A 20,504-nucleotide genomic window follows, 5' to 3' on the forward strand; every position below is an offset into this window, starting at 1 on the left:
ACCCGGGAATGAAAGGAGCTCCCTGAGGGAGCAGCTGAGAAGAGAATGCTTTTGCATATGAACCTTACTCAGACTCCAAGGTCGGCATGGAAGTAGCCAATCACATCGGCTTTGGAAGTTACAGTGCCAAATAATGACTCTCCCCCAGCACTTAACAGTGTCCATCATTCTTGCTGAGGAGATCAAGGTTCAGTTCCCAGCACCCATATTAGGCTACTACAACCTACCTGTGACACCAGTTCCAGGAGACATGATGCTCTCTCTTCTAGCCTCTGTGGGTACCTCAAGGTTGGTCCATGCTGTCTTGGTGCTCTGCTGGATTTGGGACAGCTGAGGGAAGCAAGGGATGAAAGGGATAATACCAAACTAAGTCCACACACCTACACTAGTAGAGACATAGTACAGAATGCCAAACATGCAACATTACCTGAGAGACACAGTGAGATTAACTATAGTTTACACCCCTAAATCTAGACTTTATTTTTTTATTTTCATGGTTGTGAATATTTTGTCTGCATGTGTGTCTGTGCATCATCCTGTGTACACCAAGTATCCTCAGAGGTCAGAAGAGGGTGTCAATCCCACAGAACTGGAGTTGCAGATGGTTGTGAAGCCCCATTTGGGTAGGAACCAAACACAAGTCCTCTGCAAGAGCAGACAGTGCTCTTAACTGGATTAGTCTTTAAAATATTTTTGAAATTTCTGTGCGTGTGAAATGATGTGTATGAGGTGGCAGAGAACAGCTTTGTGGAGTGGGTTCTCTCCTTCCGCCTTTATTTAGGTTCTAGGGATAGAACTTGGCCCACCAGTGTTGTACGGTAAGCCCATTTACCCACTGAGCCATCTCCCCGGCCCAAGTTTGGACTAATTATTAACATGTGTCTCCTCACAAAACGCTGAGATCTGGGAAGAACTCTTGTTTCCATCTGCACCTGTTTGTAAGCTCTGTTCCACTATTTAATCACAAATGAATCTTTCGCTCAAATCAGTGTATGTTTTTGGTATCTGGGACCTTCCACAAACTGAAAACTATTAAAGGTGATCTGGAAGAGGTGAGAAGTTGTCCAGTGGCCAGACACTGAAAGCTACTTTGTTGACTGGCCCTGTGCCACTATGGGCATGAAAGGATACTGTAACAGAACGTGGTGAGTGGTTCCATGGAACTCTGGTAATGACAAGTTCACCCAGGAAATACTCCTACACTGTTTTTCAAACAGAAAATAAGCAGTATTGAGCGCTGTCTTTATTCCCATTTTACTAGAAAGGAGACAATGTTAACAATTTATGTGCTGTAGGAAAGTGTTTCATAAACCCAGATGTGTGTTTACTAAGAACTGGAAGTTGCTTAAGCTGTAAGGTTTGGAGGGACTTTCAGCAGTAAAGCAGTTACAAAGCATTTTAGTTCTAAAACATCGAAGGCAAGTGTTTTATTGCACAGCAAAACTGAAATGCAGTTTAACTACTGGTTAAAACCCAAAGCTGCAAGCCATTTTAAGGAATCAAAAATTATTATTTTGCACACTTTCAAAAAGCTTCCGGCTTGTCTCAACCATTTGTTTTTATTTTCAAAGCGTAAGTGCTCAAAAGGAATCGTATTCATTAGCTGGACGCCTGGCAAGCAAGACATATTTGTAGAATGAACAAGTAAATGCGCACGCTCTCTCGAGATCTTGAGACACAATATAGTCCTTCATTGAGCTGATTTCCCTTAATTAATTCACAGAACTTTAGGCTCATTTTACATGTCTGCTCACACAATTAATATCATGGTTGAGTTCTCCAACACTGTAAAACTAGAGAGATGCCCACTTACAGCCATGTGTCAGGTGGGGGAGGGTATTTATTACTCTGCCTTTAGCTGAATAAGAGGCACGGAGTCATTTTATGAGTATTTAGGGGAAAACAGTTTCCTCTGGCCTCACAGAACGTAACTGTTTGGTTTTTTGTTTTCGTTTTTGTTCCTATCTCTAATATAATTCTTCGAACTATGAAATCCCAGAAGACGTGGTCCCAAGGAGGAGAGTCCTTCTAGGTTTGAGTTCATTCATTTCCAAGCGGCCCGTCCAGCTCCCGGACCGCTTCAACACCTAGAGAAATCCGCTTCCTCTGAGCCAAAGTCGGCCTCCCCGGCGACTGCATCCCCGCCGCCGCCGCCCCACTGGTCGGTGCCGAGACGTCGAGGCCAGTCACCTCCTCCTCCTCCTCCTCCAGCCAGGCGGACCGCGCCAGTCCACTTCGGTGGGGGCGACACCCAAGCCCGCAGGCCACACGCCCCGCGTGTGCGGCGCCTTTATTTACTTCGCTCAGGAGCCATCAGCCCCCCTCCTAACAAGTCTGGAAAGCATTTCGGTGACGCGATGTTGGGGACACTGGTGAGCGCCCTCGGGGGTACCGGCGAGGGCATGGCAGAGGCCGGGCTGGGGCTGAGGGTCAGGGTGGGGGGGGACCGGCCGGGAGAGGCGTCTCACGGGCACTCGCAGCCCGCCGCGCAGCAGCCCGGCAGGCACACGCACACGTGCACGCGCGCCCCGCACCCGCCCCCCGCGCAGGCTCCGGCTCTGGGTGGCGGCGGCGGCGGGGGCCGGGGGCGCGCGGGCCGGCGGCGGGCCGGGCCCCGGGGGCCGCGAGGGCGGCGGGCGGGCGGGGACGGCGCTCGGGGGCCGGCCCGCGCGGCGCCCATGCTCGGGTAGGGCCTCACGGTGTGCGGAGCGGCGGGCGGGTCCCGCGACGCTGAGCGCGGCCTGTCCCGCAGGTCTGGATGCTCGCGGTCGGCTTCCTGCTGGCCCTGGCGCCGGGCCGCGCGGCGGGCGCGCTGAGGACCGGGAGGCGTCCGGGGCGGCCGCGGGACTGCGCCGACCGGCCCGAGGAGCTCCTGGAGCAGCTGTACGGGCGGCTGGCGGCCGGGGTGCTCAGCGCCTTCCACCACACGCTGCAGCTCGGGCCGCGCGAGCAGGCGCGCAACGCCAGCTGCCCCGCCGGGGGCAGGCCCGCCGACCGCCGCTTCCGGCCGCCCACCAACCTGCGCAGCGTCTCGCCCTGGGCGTACAGGTGAGCGGGCCGGAGGGGCGGGGCGGGGCCTGCAGGACAGGTGGGTGGGGCAGGGTGGAGTCGCTGGGGGCGGGGCCTGGCGGGGAGCGGGTGGGACTAGCGGGGTAGGGCGGGGCCAGCTGGCGGCAGAGGGGCGGGGTCCGAGGAACAGGTGGGCGGGGCGGATCTGATGGGTGGGGCAGGGTGGAACTACTGGGATGAGCCACGGATGAGGCAGGCCAGGTAGGGCCGGTGTCCCGCTGGTCGGTGAGCTCCGGGAGGAGCCAGGAGAGGCAGATGAGATAACTAAATTGGGAGCGACTGGTTTCTACAGAGGTCTGTCACGTTCTTTGAAGAAATGCTGTTCCCTCTCGCCAGCTCTTCCTGCATTTGTTATGCAATGAATACCAATTGAGCACCTATTCTTTACCAGATACTTCATGAGGGATCAAGCCAAATGACCCTTTATTGATTCTTAAGGGGTTTTGCACAGGAGGCCTGTGAGAGTGTGAGCTGGGGGTGCTGGGCGCTGAGAGCTAGGAGGCACACCCTCTGAGAGGATGTCTGGGGAGACTGTAATATCGGGACAGAACGTGAGGTGACAAGCGAAGCTTCCAGTGTGCGGTAGCTTGAAGTTGAGGGAGGGAGAGAACATCTTTTTGAGAGTGAAAGAGATTCAAAATGTATGGAGGATAGGCAAGACCTGAGGATGGCCTAATCCAGGGGTTGTGTCAAAAGAAGAGCCTGTTGAGGATGGGCTGGACTCTAGGGAAGGACAGTTGTAGCCAGGAAAGAGGAAGAATGGGGTACCTACAGAAAACTACCAGCAAGGCTTTTATATGTGTTTGCCTTGTCATGCTGGAGATGGAAAAGTGTCCCGCCACTGGGCTGCATCCCATCCCAGGAGCGTGGTTTTGTTTTGTTTTGAGACAGGGTTTCTCTATGTAGCCCTGGCTGTCCTGGAGCTCTCTTCATAGACCAGGCTGGTCTCAAACTCACAGAGATCCTCCTGAATGCTGGAATTACATGTTTCTTGATTACCAAGACTATATGGCCACCCACTCTTGTATTCCATCGAGGATATTATTAGTCCGTTTGCCCTTACTGTAACAAATCCCTGAGCCAACAAGTTGGCTTAGCAGATTAAGGTGTTTGTGGACAAGCCTAAGGACCCGAGTTTGATCCCCAGAACCCACACAATAGAGAGAGAATAGACCCCAGCAAATGTCCCTTGACATCCGTATACAAGATTACCACCTCTTATGCAAAATAAGTAAATAAAAACAAACAAATACCTGAGATAATGAACTTTAAAGAAAAGAAGAGTTGGCTCCGTTTTGGAGGTTTCAGTCTGTGACCAGGCAGACCTGTTGCTTTTAGGCTCTAGTCGGGTTCCAGGTGGCAGTGGTCCAGGGCCATGTAGCAGAGGAAAACCTCATTACTAGGCAGTAAGAGAGAGAAAAGGGAAGGGATCAGAGTCCTACTTAAGTGACCTCCAGTCCTCCGGCAGGGCCCCACCTTCAAAGGCTCCACGACCTTCCATAGGGCACCCTGAGGAGCAAGCCTTTGCCATGGGGAGGACACTTCAGATGCAAACTGCAGCGGGCTCCAGTGACAGGCGCGCTGCAGTGGATGACAGGGAAGGCCTCAGGCGGTCAGGAAAGATGAGCTGGGTGAGCCAGTGCTTGAGTATGGGAGAGGGCGCAACTGGGGTGTGAACGATGTCCTGGGTCACCTGGGCTGATTTTGTCAGGTCCCTTGAACTGCCCCTCTCCCAATTACCCCCCCCCCCAGGCCGCCCTAGTGTGAAGTTTAGACCCTCCCTTGACTTGGCTGCTCTTCAGGCCAAGTTCACTTGTGGTCCATCCCTTTGCACAGCTCCACCCATGTGGAGGTGGGCCCACGAGGGGGCACCCTCTGTGACACATCCTAGCTCTTCGGGGAAACAGTGCTGGAGCGCAGGCAGGCCTAGAGGCCACTCCAAGCTCGAACACACACAGGTAACACGCAGCAAGTCTCAAGTCCTCTGTAGGCATGTCTCCTGTGGCTCTGGCCAAGGCATAGTCTTAATAAGTTCATGAAGAGGAAGTGTGGAGTCAAATCTTGTGCTTGTTGAGTCTCACTGCCTTGAGATGACAGGGACAGGAAAGAGCATAGCTGGAGGGCCAGTGGGGAGGTCTCCACTCTGGCATCCTCCATGGAAAGTCAGGCTACGCTGTTCCTGCTGCAGGCTGACACTTGTGTCTTCCGTGACCACATCTGAAAGCAGGAAAGGGCAGGGAGGGAACTGGTTGGTGAGCCCCCATACTTGGAGTGACTGGGTCTGGTGGGGCTCTCCCCTCTGCCACTGGCCGGGTCAGAAAGCTTCAGGCCCCTTGTACCCCCTCTTCCATGGTATCTAGCACACCGATGAGCTGTCCTTGTAATCATCCCATCCACCCTTTGGGCAGCTTACCCTGAAGGAAGCCAGTCTTTAGAGGGCCATGTGGAGCCACTGTCGCAGGTGTGGACCTCGCCCTCTTCCCTTGCCTCTCTGGTACTCCTCCGTTGTCACCACCTCCTGAGCTGAGGAGGAGGGTAGAAAAAGTGCAATCCAGGAAGTACAGAGCCTCATCTGTGAGAGGGCTGGGAAGGGACTTCTGAGCGCTCTGGTGGCCTGAATGGACATGCCCCCCTAAATCCCACCAGCTCAGGTGCAGGAGTGGCACACTCAGCCTTCCTCAGCTCTTCAGATGCTGCATCCACAGAGCCGACCAGTTGCAGATCAAGATTATGCGAGAGAGCTTGCATCTGTGCCAAATAGGCAATCTTTCTCACTGTTACTCCCTAAGCAGCAGGGTACAGAGCATCACTATGTTGGGCATGTAGAGATGGCTGAAGTCTGCAGGAGGGATGCGTAGGTTCTATGCAAATTCGACATCATTGTATCGATGGGATCTGAGTGTCTGGGGAGCTTGCTTTTCTCCTCGATTCCCAGAGCTCTTCTCTACGGTTGGAGGACCGAAATGACCATGCTCCTCGAGGCAAAGCAGAATGCTAAGGAAGATGGGTAGGAAAACAGAGTTAGAAATACCACAGCCCAGGGAGCATCACTGTAGGTGGGATACAGGTTTTCAAGCAGGCACTCAACTATCAGCAGGCTTCTATGTCTGGGGAATGGCGACCATGGTTTCAGGACAGCTGGGTCTCCAGCTGGAAGAAAATATGGTTGGATCTCACTCCTATGTGACAACAAATTCCAGATGATTCAAAGATTTAAGTGTAAAAAAAGTAAGGCCACAAAGAGGAAGAAAAACACGAGCAATTTTATTTATAATCTTGGTGTGGAGGAGGCTTGTTTAGCAGCTCACAGCCCCAGACATCATAAAAGATGAGATTAAGAAATTCAGTTATATAATTACATGCTGTGTCGTCTTGGCAAAATAGGCTGGAGTACAGGGCAAGCCAGGGGGAGAAATATTTGCAACCCATGTCACAAAAGGCTCCTTTCCCAAAGAGCTGCCACAAACCATCAAGGGAAGATGGGCCAAAGTCAGAGCATGTGCAAGGAAGGGAAACCACACGATCCAGCTCTCCCTACGTGGAGAGCTGAATACTGCAATCAAGGGAGCCAAACACATGCAGAAACCAGAGTGAGAAGCTTTTGTTTTTCACCGTCCTCGGGCCACCTTGATAAAGGCGGAGGAAGGCGGAAGCCGATCTGGTGCGGTGGAGGCATTCGGATTGGGATGACTGGGAAAGGAGGAAATGGGGATTGTAATTATTAAAAATATGTCGTCAGAGGGGGTCTTGCCACTGCTACCCATGCTGACTTCAAGCTCTGGGCTCAAGTGACCTCCTGCCTCCACCTCATCAGTGGTTGCAGGTACACCCCTGTGCCTGGCTCAGAATCAAACTTTACATACACTTGACCCAATGATTCAGCTTATCAGTATTCCTCCTGCAGACCCATGTATCCACATACCAAATGACTGTTGACTAAGGGTATTAGTCGTTGCTGGAGCAACAAGGGTTGGAAGGCAACACAGTGTCCACCAATAGACAGTGAGTTGTATAGAGCAGAAGAGAGAGGTAGTGGTTAGATCACGTAAGTAGATCCGTGGGCATTCCTTATGGGAGAAGGTCCAGGTAGCATGCAGTCACCCTTGTGTGGAAAGAGAAATTGACATAATCCATACATGGTGAGACTTTTTCCTTCTTTCTTTGAGTCAGGGTCTCAGTGTGCAGTCCTAGCTGGCCTGGAACTCATAAAGTGCTGGAACTAAAGGTTCACGTGAACACACCTAGCTACATTCTTTTTAAAGAGATGGGTCTCACTATATTGTTCAGGCTGGTCTCAAACTTTTGAGCTCAAGTGATCCTCCTGCCTCAGCTTTGAGTATCTGGGCCGACAGACCTGTGCTACTGTGCCTGCTGAAGATGTTTTCTTCATTAAATGGAGAGAAGGGAAGTCTCCCAACCATGAGGAAAAGGCAGAAGCTGCAGATGGCTTCACACACACACACACACACACACACACACACACACGCAGGGCCTTGGTGGGGAGGCTTATTTGCTCGTAAAGTTTGGGGGCTCATGGAAGGAGTGCTGTGGGCTTTGAGGTAGGGTTTTCAGAGCCTGTGACTCCATGCTGGGCTGAGCTCTGAAGACGTCACAGCTTGGACATTAAGAGATTGTTGCTAGGTGATAAACCCCAAACAGTAGACCCGGGATACTGGACACCACTGACTTCATCGTCGGGATCCAGTGTGTCATTAGCAGAGCAGCCTTCGTCTCCCAGAGCATAAAAATATTTTCTCACTTACTTTGTGCCATTATGTGTTTGTTTCTCCTTTGCTTAAAAAACAAAATACCAAATGTAAATCAACTTGATTGCTCGGGAAGATGTTTAAACAGCAGATCAATATGTTCAGAAATCTACTGCCGAGACATTGGAGTTTATTGAAATTTGAAGACATACCAGCTTGTATGATGACACCCCAAAGATACACATTCCAGTACTCTAAGCAATTTTAGCTTGTTTATTCTTCAAGTAGTAGGCTAAAAAATTACATTTTTCTCTAGGATATGAATAATGCAAAATAGTTTTTTTAAGGCTTTATTTGTTGTTGTTGATGTTTTTATAACTTTTCCCCAGAGACTCTAAGAGCCAACACCTAAATTTATTTCATAGCAAAGATTTGTTGGCTCTTGTGACCAACAGCAAGTGTGCCTCAGGCCTGTGGGCCAATGCTGAGGTGGCCCTTTAATCCTTTCCTAAAGTCCTGTCGTCTGCGCTTTTCTGACAACCCCCGAGGTGAGTCCATATGTCCTTGATTTTCCCTTTTTCTAAGGTAACTTCAAGTTCATAGTTCTGCCCTCCAGAGGTCTCCACAGGAAGAAATCTCACTTACTTCAGCACCTGTGCTGTGAGGACTCTCCACAGCCCACCCTGTCCTGGGACCCTCGCTGCCCCATGCCAGCCTGCTGGGGGTGGCCTTGCCACTCTTCAAACATCCTGGTGGAACAGGACTGAGAGCAAAGGTTGGGGATAAAAAGTGACTTTAAAACAGACGCACAGGGCCGGGCGGCGGCACACGCCTTTAATCCTAGCCCTCAGGAGACAGAGGCAGATATATCTTTGAGTTCAAGGCCAGCCTGACCTACAGATTGAGTTCCAGGACAGTCAGGGCTACATAGAGAAACCCTGTCTCAAAAACCAGCAAAACAAAACAAAAAACCAGATGCACAGGCCACCAGGATGTTTGATTAAGGGACCACCTCAGCATCTACCCACAGGTGTGTGGCATAGTCTCAGTGGATGGAGAACCTTCTACTCTCTAAATGCACCAGTGCAGCTCATGTGGTCTCCAGTTACTATACTAGTGAGCAGACAAGGCTACCCCTGCCCAGTGATGGCCTGGGCATTCAGAGTGATCTTAGGCTCTGACAGACTGTGGCCTGCTCTCTGTGGATGCCGTGTTTATGAAGGCTTAGGAGAAAAAAACCAGATTAATAGAAAGGATAGCTCATCTAAGCAACCTTTTGCCCTCTGAGATGTCCATTAGTTATTCCATCTTCCCCAAATGGCAACCTAAGGTCCTATTTACATCATCAATATTAACAAGAGCTTTACAGAGCCCACACAGGAACAAGGAGAGCCGCTGGCCCTGAGTGCTGCTGTGGGCACAGGCACCATTCACATCAAGTTCTGCCCAGCAAGTCTTTAAAAAAAAGATTTAAACTCAGAGGCAGCAAGGTGGTGTGGCACACACCTGCCATCCCCAGCATTCAGGAGGCTGAGGCAGGAGGCTGAGGCAGGAGGCGCTTGTTTTTGAGGCTCTTGGACTACATAGCATTACCCTGTCTCGAACATCAAATAAATGAACATTAGAGAAGGTAAAGAGATCAAGAACAGCGTTGCCTTCACCTGCCTTATACTTGACTTCCTTTTCAGTGACTTCAGTAAATTGAAAATACCAATAAGTATGCTCAGTGTATCCACACTGTGTATGCTGCCCTCTCAGCAGCCACTCACTGGCCACCTTAATTATCATAGCGACATGTGGGTACTGCCATGCTGTGTGTGGGTGGCCTTGCAGTCACCCAATGACATGTCATGACGCCTTGCTCACTCCATCTCATGTAGACGGTGGGTCATCTCATGAGAAGGGTGATATAGTGCATTGAGGTTGTGAGATTCTCATAACTCTTACTATAGTATTAACTAGAGTACCAAACTTATCCTTTTTTGTTTTGTTTTGTTTTGTTTTGTTTTGTTTTTCGAGACAGGGTTTCTCTGTGGCTTTGGGGCCTGTCCTGGACTAGCTTTGTAGCTCAGGCTGGCCTCAAACTCACAGAGATCTGCCTGCCTCTGCCTCCTGAGTGCTGGGATTATAGGCGTGCACCACCACCGCCCGGCTTTCTTTCTTTCTTTCTTTCTTTCTTTCTTTCTTTATTTATTTATTTGTTTATTTATTTATTTATTGGGCAAACTTATCCTTTTTGTTCATTTATTTTGTTGTTGTTTTTTAGACAGGGTTTCTGTGTAGCCTTGGCTGTCCTAGAACTCACTATGTAGACCAGGCTGGCCTTGGACTTGCATAGCTCTACCTACCTCTGCCTCCTGAGTGCTGGAATTAAAGGTGTGTGCCGCCACCACCCAGCCAAGTACCAAATTTATAAATTAAACTTTAATTTATAAGCAGTATGCTATCTGAAGTTTCAGACATGGGAAGGCACATTTCTAGGAAGGTGGATAAGGGTTAGGGAGAGTCTACAGTTTAATGTTAGAGGAATCCATGCCCACAGCAGTTATCTTTTTAAAACGTTCCTATTTGCCTTTTAAAAACACACTCTCCCACCTTTATGTACTTTCAAATTTGTGACAAGGCTCCAGTGCAGAGTTCCACAAACTGTGGACCCATCCTTCCTTGTAGAGGCGACTCTGGCCAATAGGGGGCAGCACAGGGCAAGCATCCTGCCTGATGGTGACCCAGGGACTCTCATCTCTTGAGACTTTGGGGTGGCGGTCCTTTCCTAATTAAGTTTTTCCTTAGGAAGTTCGCTCTTTCCTGTGTCTTTCCCATACCTGTGGGCTACTCCAGATGACCTAAGGGCAACGTCACGAACTCTGGATTTATCTAATGTTCTGAATGAGACACAGTAGCCCGGGTGCTATGACCTTTCCACGTTACCTTATCAGGATAATGTTCTGTTAAGAAGAAAGGGGGTGGCTTGGGGAAAGGGACAGACGCCCCAGCAGAAAGAATGCTGGGGTCTGGCTGGGAGTCTCCACAGTATTGTCCATCCCTACTGGTCACTGTGGGAAAGGAGGCACACATTTTTGTTTCTCCCAAGCAGTTTAACTAAGAGATGTTGGTGGTTTCCATATATATACATACACAATACATAGACAAGTAACCTTGACTTTGTCCAAGTACAAAGCTGACCCCCCCACCCCCAGTGGGCTTCTCAGAATACAGCCAGATATCACCTGTCAAGGAATAAAAATAAAGTCATTGTCATGGAGCATTGTTCCCGGATTACCATCAGCTTTGATGGTCGGTTGCTCCCCAGGGCTGGGGCTTTACTTTAGCACGCAGAGTGCTGCCAGGGGGGATGACAATATTTCACTCTCTGGACACCTCTTTCAACGCTCTTCACCTGAATAAAATGTGTGTGCCCGTGCCAACAGAAGGGTTTGGGCAAATACAGGCAGTCCCCCCACAGGCCACGAAGTGACATTCCTTCTGATATCTGTCCTCCACGGACAGCACATTGAGAAGGTGACAGAGAGAGGGCACCTCTCCCCAAATCACTAAGTTGTCAAGGAGAGAATACCAGGAACTCTTAGAGTTGAAGAGGCTGGGCTAGTATATGTGAACTGCCCCTCCATGGTGACAGCTGGCTGGCTGGACCAGGTGGGCTCCTCCCTCGCACACCCAGACGCCTCCCTCATTGTTCCAAGGTCGGGAACATCAAAGATGGCTCTGGACCCGCATTCTACAGCTTCCCCTGGAGAGCCGAGCAGTCCTGTGGGCATGAGTGAGTTTTTCCTTTGAAGAGATGCTTCCCAGCTGCTCCGAGTGTCACATTTGCCATGACAAAAGAATGAAAGCCTTCGAGAAATCTGGGCCGTCGTTCTCATCCATTTTCTTCTTGTACGTGACCCATCGCCACCACCATGATCTTCCAAATTCTTTCCTAATACTCTGTCCTCGAGCTTGGCCACGTGAATAGGTTTTATGCAGAATAAGTGGATCCCCAGGTTGGACCATCACTATGTGCAGGCTTGGGACTGGATGCTAAGTATCCACAGCCCACGCTGCAGTTTTCCTACACGTGTGAGAGAGGAGGTGGCCGGGTGCCAGTACCTCTATTTCCCCGAATGAGAGAGGGAAGGTGGGCAGGTGAGCCTTCCTGCTGCGAGGATCCCTGAGTTTGCTTACTGGCAGAAGAGTCACATTTGCCTGGAGCTGCCTCAGGCTCTGCCAAGTTCAGATGGCAGCAGCTAGAGCAGGACGGACCTCTAACTGTCCTTGGCCAGGCGAAGCCCATGGGGATCTATGACCTGGTCAGGACTGCTGAAGCCGCCACCACCGAACTTTCCATGTGCTCTTTCATGAGAAATGCACAGCGTTTTCTCCCAGGGGCCAGAGAAGGGTTTTTCAGTGCTTCTTGGCAATGGACACTGCAGCCCTTTGGCTCCCGGGAGCCTTAGCGAATGGAAGGAGGGTGGAGCTGATGGACCTGCTGGCCACAGCTTGCCCCTAGAGAGAAGCTGTTTGTAGCCTTCATGTCCCCAGTTACCCCCTGCTTACCCCACGGAGCCCACTGTTCTAGGCCCTGGAGCCCTAGACAGTGGTTTATATACAGGGAGATTTTCCCTATAGTGGGGTGACTCCTGCCCACTCCAGCTGCAGGGAGGCTCCAAAGGGAAATGGAAGATTAGGTTACAGATCCCTCTTTTTTTAAACCCCCAATGCTGGGAATGGAGCCTAAAGCTTCTCTCATATGAGGTCGTCACTGTGCCATGGTGAGGCACCCAGACCTCAAACCCTCATTGACTCAGTATTTCTTCTTCTTTTCTTTCTTTCTTTCTTTCTTTTCTTTTCTTTCTTTCTTTCTTTTTTTTTTTAATATATGCATTGGTGTTTGACCTGCATGTCCTTGTGAGGGAGTCGGATCCTCTGGAACTTGAGTTACAGACAGCTGTGAGCTGCCATGTGGGTGCTGGGAATTGAACCTGGGTCCTCTGGAAGAGCAGCCAATGCTCTTAACCACTGAGCCATCTCTCCAGCCTACTTCTTTTTGTTTTAAGGCAGAGTCTTGTTAGATAGCCCAGGCTGCCCTCAGAATTGTGGCAATCCTTCTGCCTCAGCCTCTCAAGTGCCAGGATTACAAGTGTGTGTCATCAGGTCTGGCTTCGTTACTTTTCTTAAATGCGGAGACCAAACAGCCTGAACAGGGATAGGTGAGAATTATATGGGAAGCCAGCTTAGCCCCATTCCAGAGCAGTTAATTCAGAATCTCTGGGGTGAGGAAAGAGCATGACTATTTTTAAAAATCCCATTTCTGTACCTCCAGAGAAGCACCACTTTTCTGGCCATTCCATGGTGGTACCAACCCTTGGGTTACAGTTACCTTCTGTGTGAACTACCGTTAGCATGGAGGGTAGTCTGGGGCTGGCTTGGTCATACAGAAAAGGCACTGGGAAAATGTGTCATCCACTTGTTGGCCGCCAGCTACTCTCACTATGCCCATGGTAACAATGGCTAGCCATCCAGTGCAGATGTGGCCTGACACGCTGCTCGGTGCAGCCGTATTTCTGTGGACTCATCTTCAAGATGCCCAGTTTAAGTGAGCAGAGAGATCGATGGACTTCGAGTGAGCAGAGAGCTGCATACTCAGAAGGTGGATACTCAGAGTGTGTCAGGCTTTCTTGGACCACCAGCCCCCAAATATCAATTATGAATGCTCGGCTTTATCCTATGCTTGTCCCAATAGCTCTTATAATTTAAATTAACCTATTTCTTTTCATCTAGGTTTGGCTTCAGGTCTTTGTATGTATCTTTCTTTCTCTCTCTCTCTCTCTCTCTCTCTCTCTCTCTTTCTTTCTTTCTTTCTCCGTGTCTGACTGGCTGGCAGCTGCCTGGTCGGCTGGCCCCAGGCGTCTCCCTCCCTCCATCCCTGTTCTTTCCTTCCCTCCTGTCCTGAGCCTAGATTCCTCCTCCTACTCATTCCCCTGTCTGCCAGCCCCGCATATCCCTGTACTAGCTAGCTAGTGACCCTTCAGCCTTTTATTAGACAGGCAAAGCAACACACCTTTACATCGTCAAACAAATGCAACATAAGCAAACGTAACACACCTTTTCATAGTTAAAGTAATACTCCACGACAGACAAGAAGACTAGAAATTAGAATTCTGTTCTTCTAAGATATGTTCATTTTCATTAGCATAATAATTATGCAGACTCATGAGGCACCATGTAAGGTTTCAATACATGGGCGCATTACATAACGAACAAGTCAGGATGACTGGTGCGTCTCTCAGGAAACGGTCCTATTCTTGGTGTAGCCCAGGCTGGCCTGCCGCTTGTAGTCCTCCTGCCTCAGCCTTCTGAGTGCTACAGTGACATGTGTGTCACACACCACAGTCCGCCAGATCCTTCCTTTTAAACAAGAGCCACACCTGGTTCTCATCGTCTTTTAATCACTTCCGGTCTGGTGGACCGTCCACCCCCTTCTTCTCCCCGGAGTGTGTTCTGACAGTTCCTGGGCCTTTCCTTCCCTCTGAATTATAGGCTCCATTTGCCAAGTTCGAAGCTGGGATCTTGGTTAGAGATGTGCTGATGTTATAGACTAAAAGAAGAATTACACTTGCTTGAGGGGATTTTCCCAGACCTTTCCAAAACTCAAGCCTGGTCGAAAGGCTTCAGGAAGCTGGCAAAGTGGCCTTCCTGTCAAACCTTATTCAACTGGCAGCAATGATGATCTGCTCTGGGTCACAGGTCGGACACTAAACTGGACCAACATTTTCTTTCCAGGACCCATAGATATAGACAGCTCCCTGCCTTTTCTAGAAAGTCTGCTGGGCTGAACTCACTGGCCCTCAGTGTTGCTGACTCAGGCTGCTGAGGCCATTTTGTCCCTGGACTTTGTCAGGACCCCTTAGCTTGGTGCCTGGGGTTGGGGACGTTTGGGTTGCCCCGGGGAGAATCAATCATCCTTGGGCTCTGCTGGTTTGAAATGGAAATATGTTTTGTAAAGTGGCAAACTATGCTGGTGTCTGCCCAGCTATCAGATGCACACATCAGGTGGCAGATTCCTCCAGAGAATGCGTTCATTGTTCCCTGAGCTCTGCCTCCGGAACCGCTTAGAATTGTTTCCTACGTGTCCGGGGCCCTGGGGCAGCGCTCTTTTTCTGTCTCTGCTGTCACTTACATTCCTCCCAGAGCTCAGCTTCCATCACCTCTAATCATCCCTGGAGGACTTGTCCTTTGTTCTTGGATTAAGCCCCACCAGCTGTCACTCACCCTAGCCAAACACGGGGCCAGGGCCGCTCCTGAGATTCGTCAGTGGGGAAAACTTGATGAGTTTCAGGCAGGTCCCACGCCAAGTTTGCACAGAGCAGGGTTCAGCAGAGACAGCGGGGGACTGGGCAGCGAGGCCAGGCAGGGTTTCTGCTGGGCTGCATTTCCATGTTTGGAAGAGATAGAGTCCCTATGGAGGGCCTTGCTCCCCCTCTCCCATGGAGCTGGTGATTTCTACAGATTAGGCAAGAAGCTGGACACCCACAAACTCAGGAGCTGCTTGCCTTTCTGTGGTGCTGGTCACTCCGAGTGAGTGCCACCGCCATGGATGGCACATCTGGCCTCCATGTTGAGCAAGGGAACACTCCAAGTCTCAAAGACACTTTTTGAAAGACCCCATGTTCATTCCTTCATTCTATCCCAGGTGGCAGGTAGAGGTGGGGGCATATGGGTGTCTTGTCACCAACCGTAGTCCAAAGGGTTCAAAGTGAAGTGGAAACATTTGGCCTCGGACCAGCTGGAGTGCTGGGATGGATATTTTTAGTTGAATGAGCCTTTAGCCATCAGGCACCCAAGCAGTAACACTTTTGATAGTAAAATGGAACTGGTGGGTGGTGCTGGTCACCGGTGGGAAAGTCACAGGCCACAGCCACGACTACCAGAGTTACAAAGAGCTTTATTAGAAAGAAGCCAGGCCTGGAGAGAAAGGGAGATGGCAGGAGCAGAGAGAAAGCAGGGAGAGAGCGCAGAGAGAGAGCGTGGGGGTCCGTGTCTGGCTTTCTAAGGCAGGTATGGCGGTACGTAGTTGCCGGTGCCCCCGATGACATAAGACGCCAGACCCCAAGCTTCACATGTACCCGAGGAGAGCAGGATCCTAACAACTTTCACCAACAAAACTAACCAGAGTGGCACCTGAGAGCCTGCTGTTCCTGAGGGACACCCAGGCTGCTGGTGTGTTGGTGGTGTTCACAGGTGGACACGTGGGAAGTGAGTAGCTCAAGGCACCTCTGTGTTGACATTAATGGCTTTATAATAAGAGAGATTTGAGCTGGGAAGACTGGTCTGTCTTGCCATTTGATATGAGCCACCATGTGAGATGCTTCAAGAAGGCCATGTTCTTGAGCTTCCCAGACTCCAGAATCAACTGAGCTGAATGCCAGATAAATCTCTTTTTTGGAGAGTGGTTGAAACCAGGTCATTCTATGTAGTCCACTCTGGCCTTGAACTCATGATCTTCCTGCCTCAACCTCCCCAGTGCTGGGAAGGACCACCATACCCAAGTAAATGTCTAGTCTTTCTAAATTAGCCAGTCTCGAGTATCATGTTATAGCTACAGCAGGTAGATGAAAACATCTTCTAGTCCGCGTGTCTGATGAGCTGGCTCTGTCCCCACTGAAGCTTTTGAGTGGCCTGATCTTGATCTCTAGGGTGTGCCTTCCTCAGCCTGTGGACCCAGTCTATCTTCAGACTCTGTCTCTCCCTTTTCTGCCAATCTCCTCCACACCCTTCCATGAACTGTCACATTTAATACAAACTAGATCCCAAAATGCAGTCCCCATCTTGGACCAAGATCTCCCCCTTTGTCCCAGGCAGGCTTTCTAAAACATCACTGGGTCACACTTCACTCTCTGTCAGGGTATGATCCAAATCCCTGACTATGGCATCTCTCTTCACTGTGGCCTCTTACCTTGTACTTTCCGCCTGTGACACACTCCCCAGTTCTGACTTGGACCTCTACTCCCAATGCCCTCTTGCTCTGGGTGCATGTCCCTGTGCATTTGTGCACTTTCCCAGTGCATGTCTTTGGTGTGCATAGGTGTTCTGCCCGAATCCTAACTGCCTGACCTAGGACTCAGATAGGAATTAATTAAATGTTGAATATAGCGGGAGACATTATGCATCTAGCTATTTAGGACTTCCTTTCCCTTCAAAACTGTTCAGTGAAAGGGAATGTCAGGAGGGTGGGAGACGGTCCGTGCTGCTCCCAAAGCCCTGGGGGCGGAACTGAGCAAACAGTGACATCAGACTTTTGATGTGCATTGGTGTTCTGCCTGTGAATTGTGGCTGTGTGAGGTGTCAGATCTTGGAGTTACAGACAGTTGTGAGCTGCCATGTGGGTGCTGGGAATTGAACCTGGGTCCTCTGGAAGAGCAGCCAGTGCTCTTAACCTCTGAGCCATCTCTCCAGCCCTGAAACAAACTTTAAAAGTAGATTTTTCACCTACTTTGTGTTGGTGGGAAGCACAAATGGGCAAAATCAGTGTGGGGTTGTTTTAGAGATGTCTGCATTGACCCCTCGACCCAAGGTAGGAGCTTTCCCCCAGGCCATGCCTCTGGTCCCTGGAACGGTGTGAGAAGGGAGTGAAAAGTCCCATGCCCAGGAGGCCTTCCTGACCCCAGACCCCACTTCTCAGCCAGCACCATCATTTCCAGCACCTTCTCTCTGCAGACCAGGTCCCTCCTGGCATGGGTGCTCTGAATGTACTTTCAAAGGGAGGTGTTTTTGTTGGCAAGTGTCCTCATTAGTATTAAGGATGAAGGAGAAAGCATTGCCTTGGATTGGCATCACGCTCTGAAGGAATGGTGTGGCCAATGCCCATCTCCACTGGAGGAACAGAAAGATCTCCAAGCCCATCCTTCCCCTTCTCTCCATCTCTCCTCTGTTTTCTTCACTAGATTCAGGCTACTGTTTGGTGCTTCCCATGCTGGCACATAGTAGGTCTTCAGATGTGTCCACTGCTAGACAGGTTAGCAAAGTAAAGGCTCATAGATGATGGATTTGAGTGTCTCTAGAAAGAGCAGACCCATAAGAGATTGCCTGTGTTCTAATGCATAGATAGATGGACATGATGTAGGCACTCAGAAGTCTCATGAGCAATGGGGTAATGCTTCCTTCAGCAAGGGGACATCCAAGAAGGGTTCTGGGTTCCTGCCCCCATAGCCTTCTGGGTTTCTGCAGCTCTGTAGGTGGCTGCTGTGCAAGCTCTGTCCCGGGGTTGCCTTGTCTCCAAGTGAGTCAGTCACCTGTTGTAGCTGACCTATAGTCTCCCCTAGGATTTGGCCACGGGCTGTCCTAGAGGGCTTTACATTTGGCATCTGAATTGAAACTTGGAAGACTTGGAGGTAAATCAAAGTGATGGAATTTAAGATTATTTTCACTTTTCAAGTATCCCTGGCCAGCCAGCCCTCCTGCCACCCTCCTGTCCCCTGCTGCTGCTTTAGAGAACACACAGCATGGCCTTCTGCACAGGCGTGGCTATCTGTAGGAATTGCTATCAGCCTATCTCCCCAAAGCTGCAGAGCTGGGCAGGCCTTGACTTGGAATCACAAAGATGGCTTCTCAGGGTTGACAGGACAGCCCAGGATAGTTTGTCCTGTCCTGATAGAGGTCACCTATGTGTGGTGCCAGTGACCTTGACAAAGGGTGGGGTGGTGTTGTGGTTGAAAATTATTTATTTTTATATACTTAATGGTTTGTTTGTTTGGGGGTTTGTTTGCTTGCTTGCTTTTTTGAGACAGAGTTTCTTTGTGTGGCTGGCCTGGAACTCACACTGTGAACCAGGCTGCCCTCACAGAGATCTTCCTGTGCCTCAAGGCATGCACCACCACCATCCAGCTGCATTGATGTTTTACCTGTGTATATGTCTGGATGAGGGTGTCAAGGTGCAGACAGTTGTGAGCCACCATGTGGATGCTGGGAATTGAACCCTGGTCCTCTGGAAGGACAGTCAGTGCTCTTAACTGCTGAGCCATCTCTCCAGCCCCAACACAGGGTAGTTTTATAGGCACTCAAGGCTAGTGGTCCATGCTGCAAACAGCATCCCAAATACGATAGAGGTCAAATGCCATGGTAGAGCGTCTTCCAGGCAGGGGCTCACCGCATAGTGATGTAACTGTTTGTTCCAGGTAGGCCCTACCAGGATGCTAACTGGACACAGCCTTGCTCAGGTCTTCCTCATTTGGTCTAGCTTGCTATGTAGCCCAAGCTGGCCTTGACTGGCGGTGATGCTCCTGCTGCAGTCCTCTCTCTCTTGCTCTGTTGGCAGGATTTCCTACGACCCAGCTCGCTTCCCGAGGTACCTGCCTGAGGCCTACTGCCTGTGCCGTGGCTGCCTGACCGGGCTCTTCGGTGAGGAGGACCTCCGCTTCCGCAGCGCACCTGTCTACTCCCCGGCCGTAGTGCTGCGCCGCACGGCGGCCTGCGCGGGCGGCCGCTCAGTGTACGCCGAACACTACGTCACCATCCCGGTGGGCTGCACCTGCGTGCCCGAGCCGGACCAGGCCTCGGACAGCGCCAGCTCCAGCATGGACAAGCCAGGAGCCAAGCTGCTGCTCGGGCCCAACGACAGGCCAGCAGGGCGCTGATGCCGGGGACTGGCCGCCACCATCAGCTCCCTTCGAGCCTCTGTTCCCCCAGCCTAACCCCTCCCCCACCCCGCCCACTTTTTCCGAAGGGACAACTACATAAGCTTTAAATATATTTGTATTTTTCAAAGCAGACACTACATACCTAAGGCTATTTTGAATAGAGGCAGAAACTATTTTCCTATTAGTAATTTAGAGCAAGCCTGTTATTTTTAAAACTTCCTTGACATACACGCAAATTATAAACATCTGTTTTCCTCTAATACGATTCTTGAGCAGATAATTGTGGTGCTCAGATGGACTTCTTTTTAGCTGACACTGTCCCCTGTCTCTGAGTTCAGCCTGCTGCCAAGGCTCACCAAGGTGAAATGGATGTGCCGAATCTGTGGAGGCCTCTCAGGTCCGCGCAGAGAGAGGGATTTTGAGGGGATTTGAGGGGCCTCCGGGTTCCGGAAAACTCTCTTTGTTCTTTACCATATGGATGGTCTCAACTTTATGACAACTTAGGCTTTTTTTTTTTTTTTTTTTTTTTTTGCCGTTTTTCTTCGCCACTGGCCTCAATTTATGGCAGGAGGTGGAATGTGGCATTTTAGCCAGTTCTCAGGGAGCTTCAAGTACACATGGGCTTAGTTTTATGGGCTTTTGGATCAGCCAAGCCTGCAGAGCAAGAAGGAGGGCCGTCTCCAGAGTGTGGAGACCTTCCTCTGGGAATTACATCTGAGTGTGAAGTCTGTCCCTGAACACATTTGTAAAGGTTTTTTTTCAGTCACTAAAACGGTGGTAGCTGAAGGATCTGCGGCTGTGTGCATTTCATCTCTTTCCAGATCTTGCTTAGATGAATTGTTTAGAATGTTGGGAGGAAGCCCAGGCCCTTGGATATTCTAAATAGGATCTCAACCGGTGAGCCACACCCTCTCTTGACTCACTTTTAGAAGAAAATGGGCCTCAAGGAGGTCCTTCACTCACTAGCGATGTGCCCAGTGGGACCCATCTCCTGCACTTACCCCACACCTATTTTGCCTGTGACATGCGCCTTGGTGCCACCATCTGGCAAACCTATCAAGGACCCAAAACAGTGAGTCCCATTGACCTTAAGTTG

General features: G+C 50.4%; 1 protein-coding gene across 1 annotated transcript; it reads left to right on the forward strand.

Moving 5' to 3' along the window:
- The first annotated feature begins 1,720 nt into the window (after positions 1 to 1,720).
- On the forward strand, positions 1,721 to 20,194 carry Il17d (interleukin 17D). The gene is made up of 3 exons (XM_036199712.1): positions 1,721 to 2,372; positions 2,753 to 3,048; positions 19,087 to 20,194. The coding sequence occupies exons 1-3, from the start codon at positions 2,358 to 2,360 to the stop codon at positions 19,403 to 19,405; spliced, it is 630 nt and encodes a 209-aa protein (XP_036055605.1). The 5' UTR covers positions 1,721 to 2,357; the 3' UTR covers positions 19,406 to 20,194.
- Positions 20,195 to 20,504: the final 310 nt, after the last annotated feature.

This window comes from Onychomys torridus, chromosome 9, assembly GCF_903995425.1.
Source record: "Onychomys torridus chromosome 9, mOncTor1.1, whole genome shotgun sequence".
NCBI lineage: Eukaryota > Metazoa > Chordata > Mammalia > Rodentia > Cricetidae > Onychomys > Onychomys torridus.

What these genes read in the sequence shown, in the direction of transcription:
- Il17d (XM_036199712.1), top strand. An exon ending in GTCTCGCCCTGGGCGTACAG is followed by an intron (nt 3,049 to 19,086) that starts GTGAGCGGGCCG and finishes CTCTGTTGGCAG; the next exon opens with GATTTCCTACGACCCAGCTC.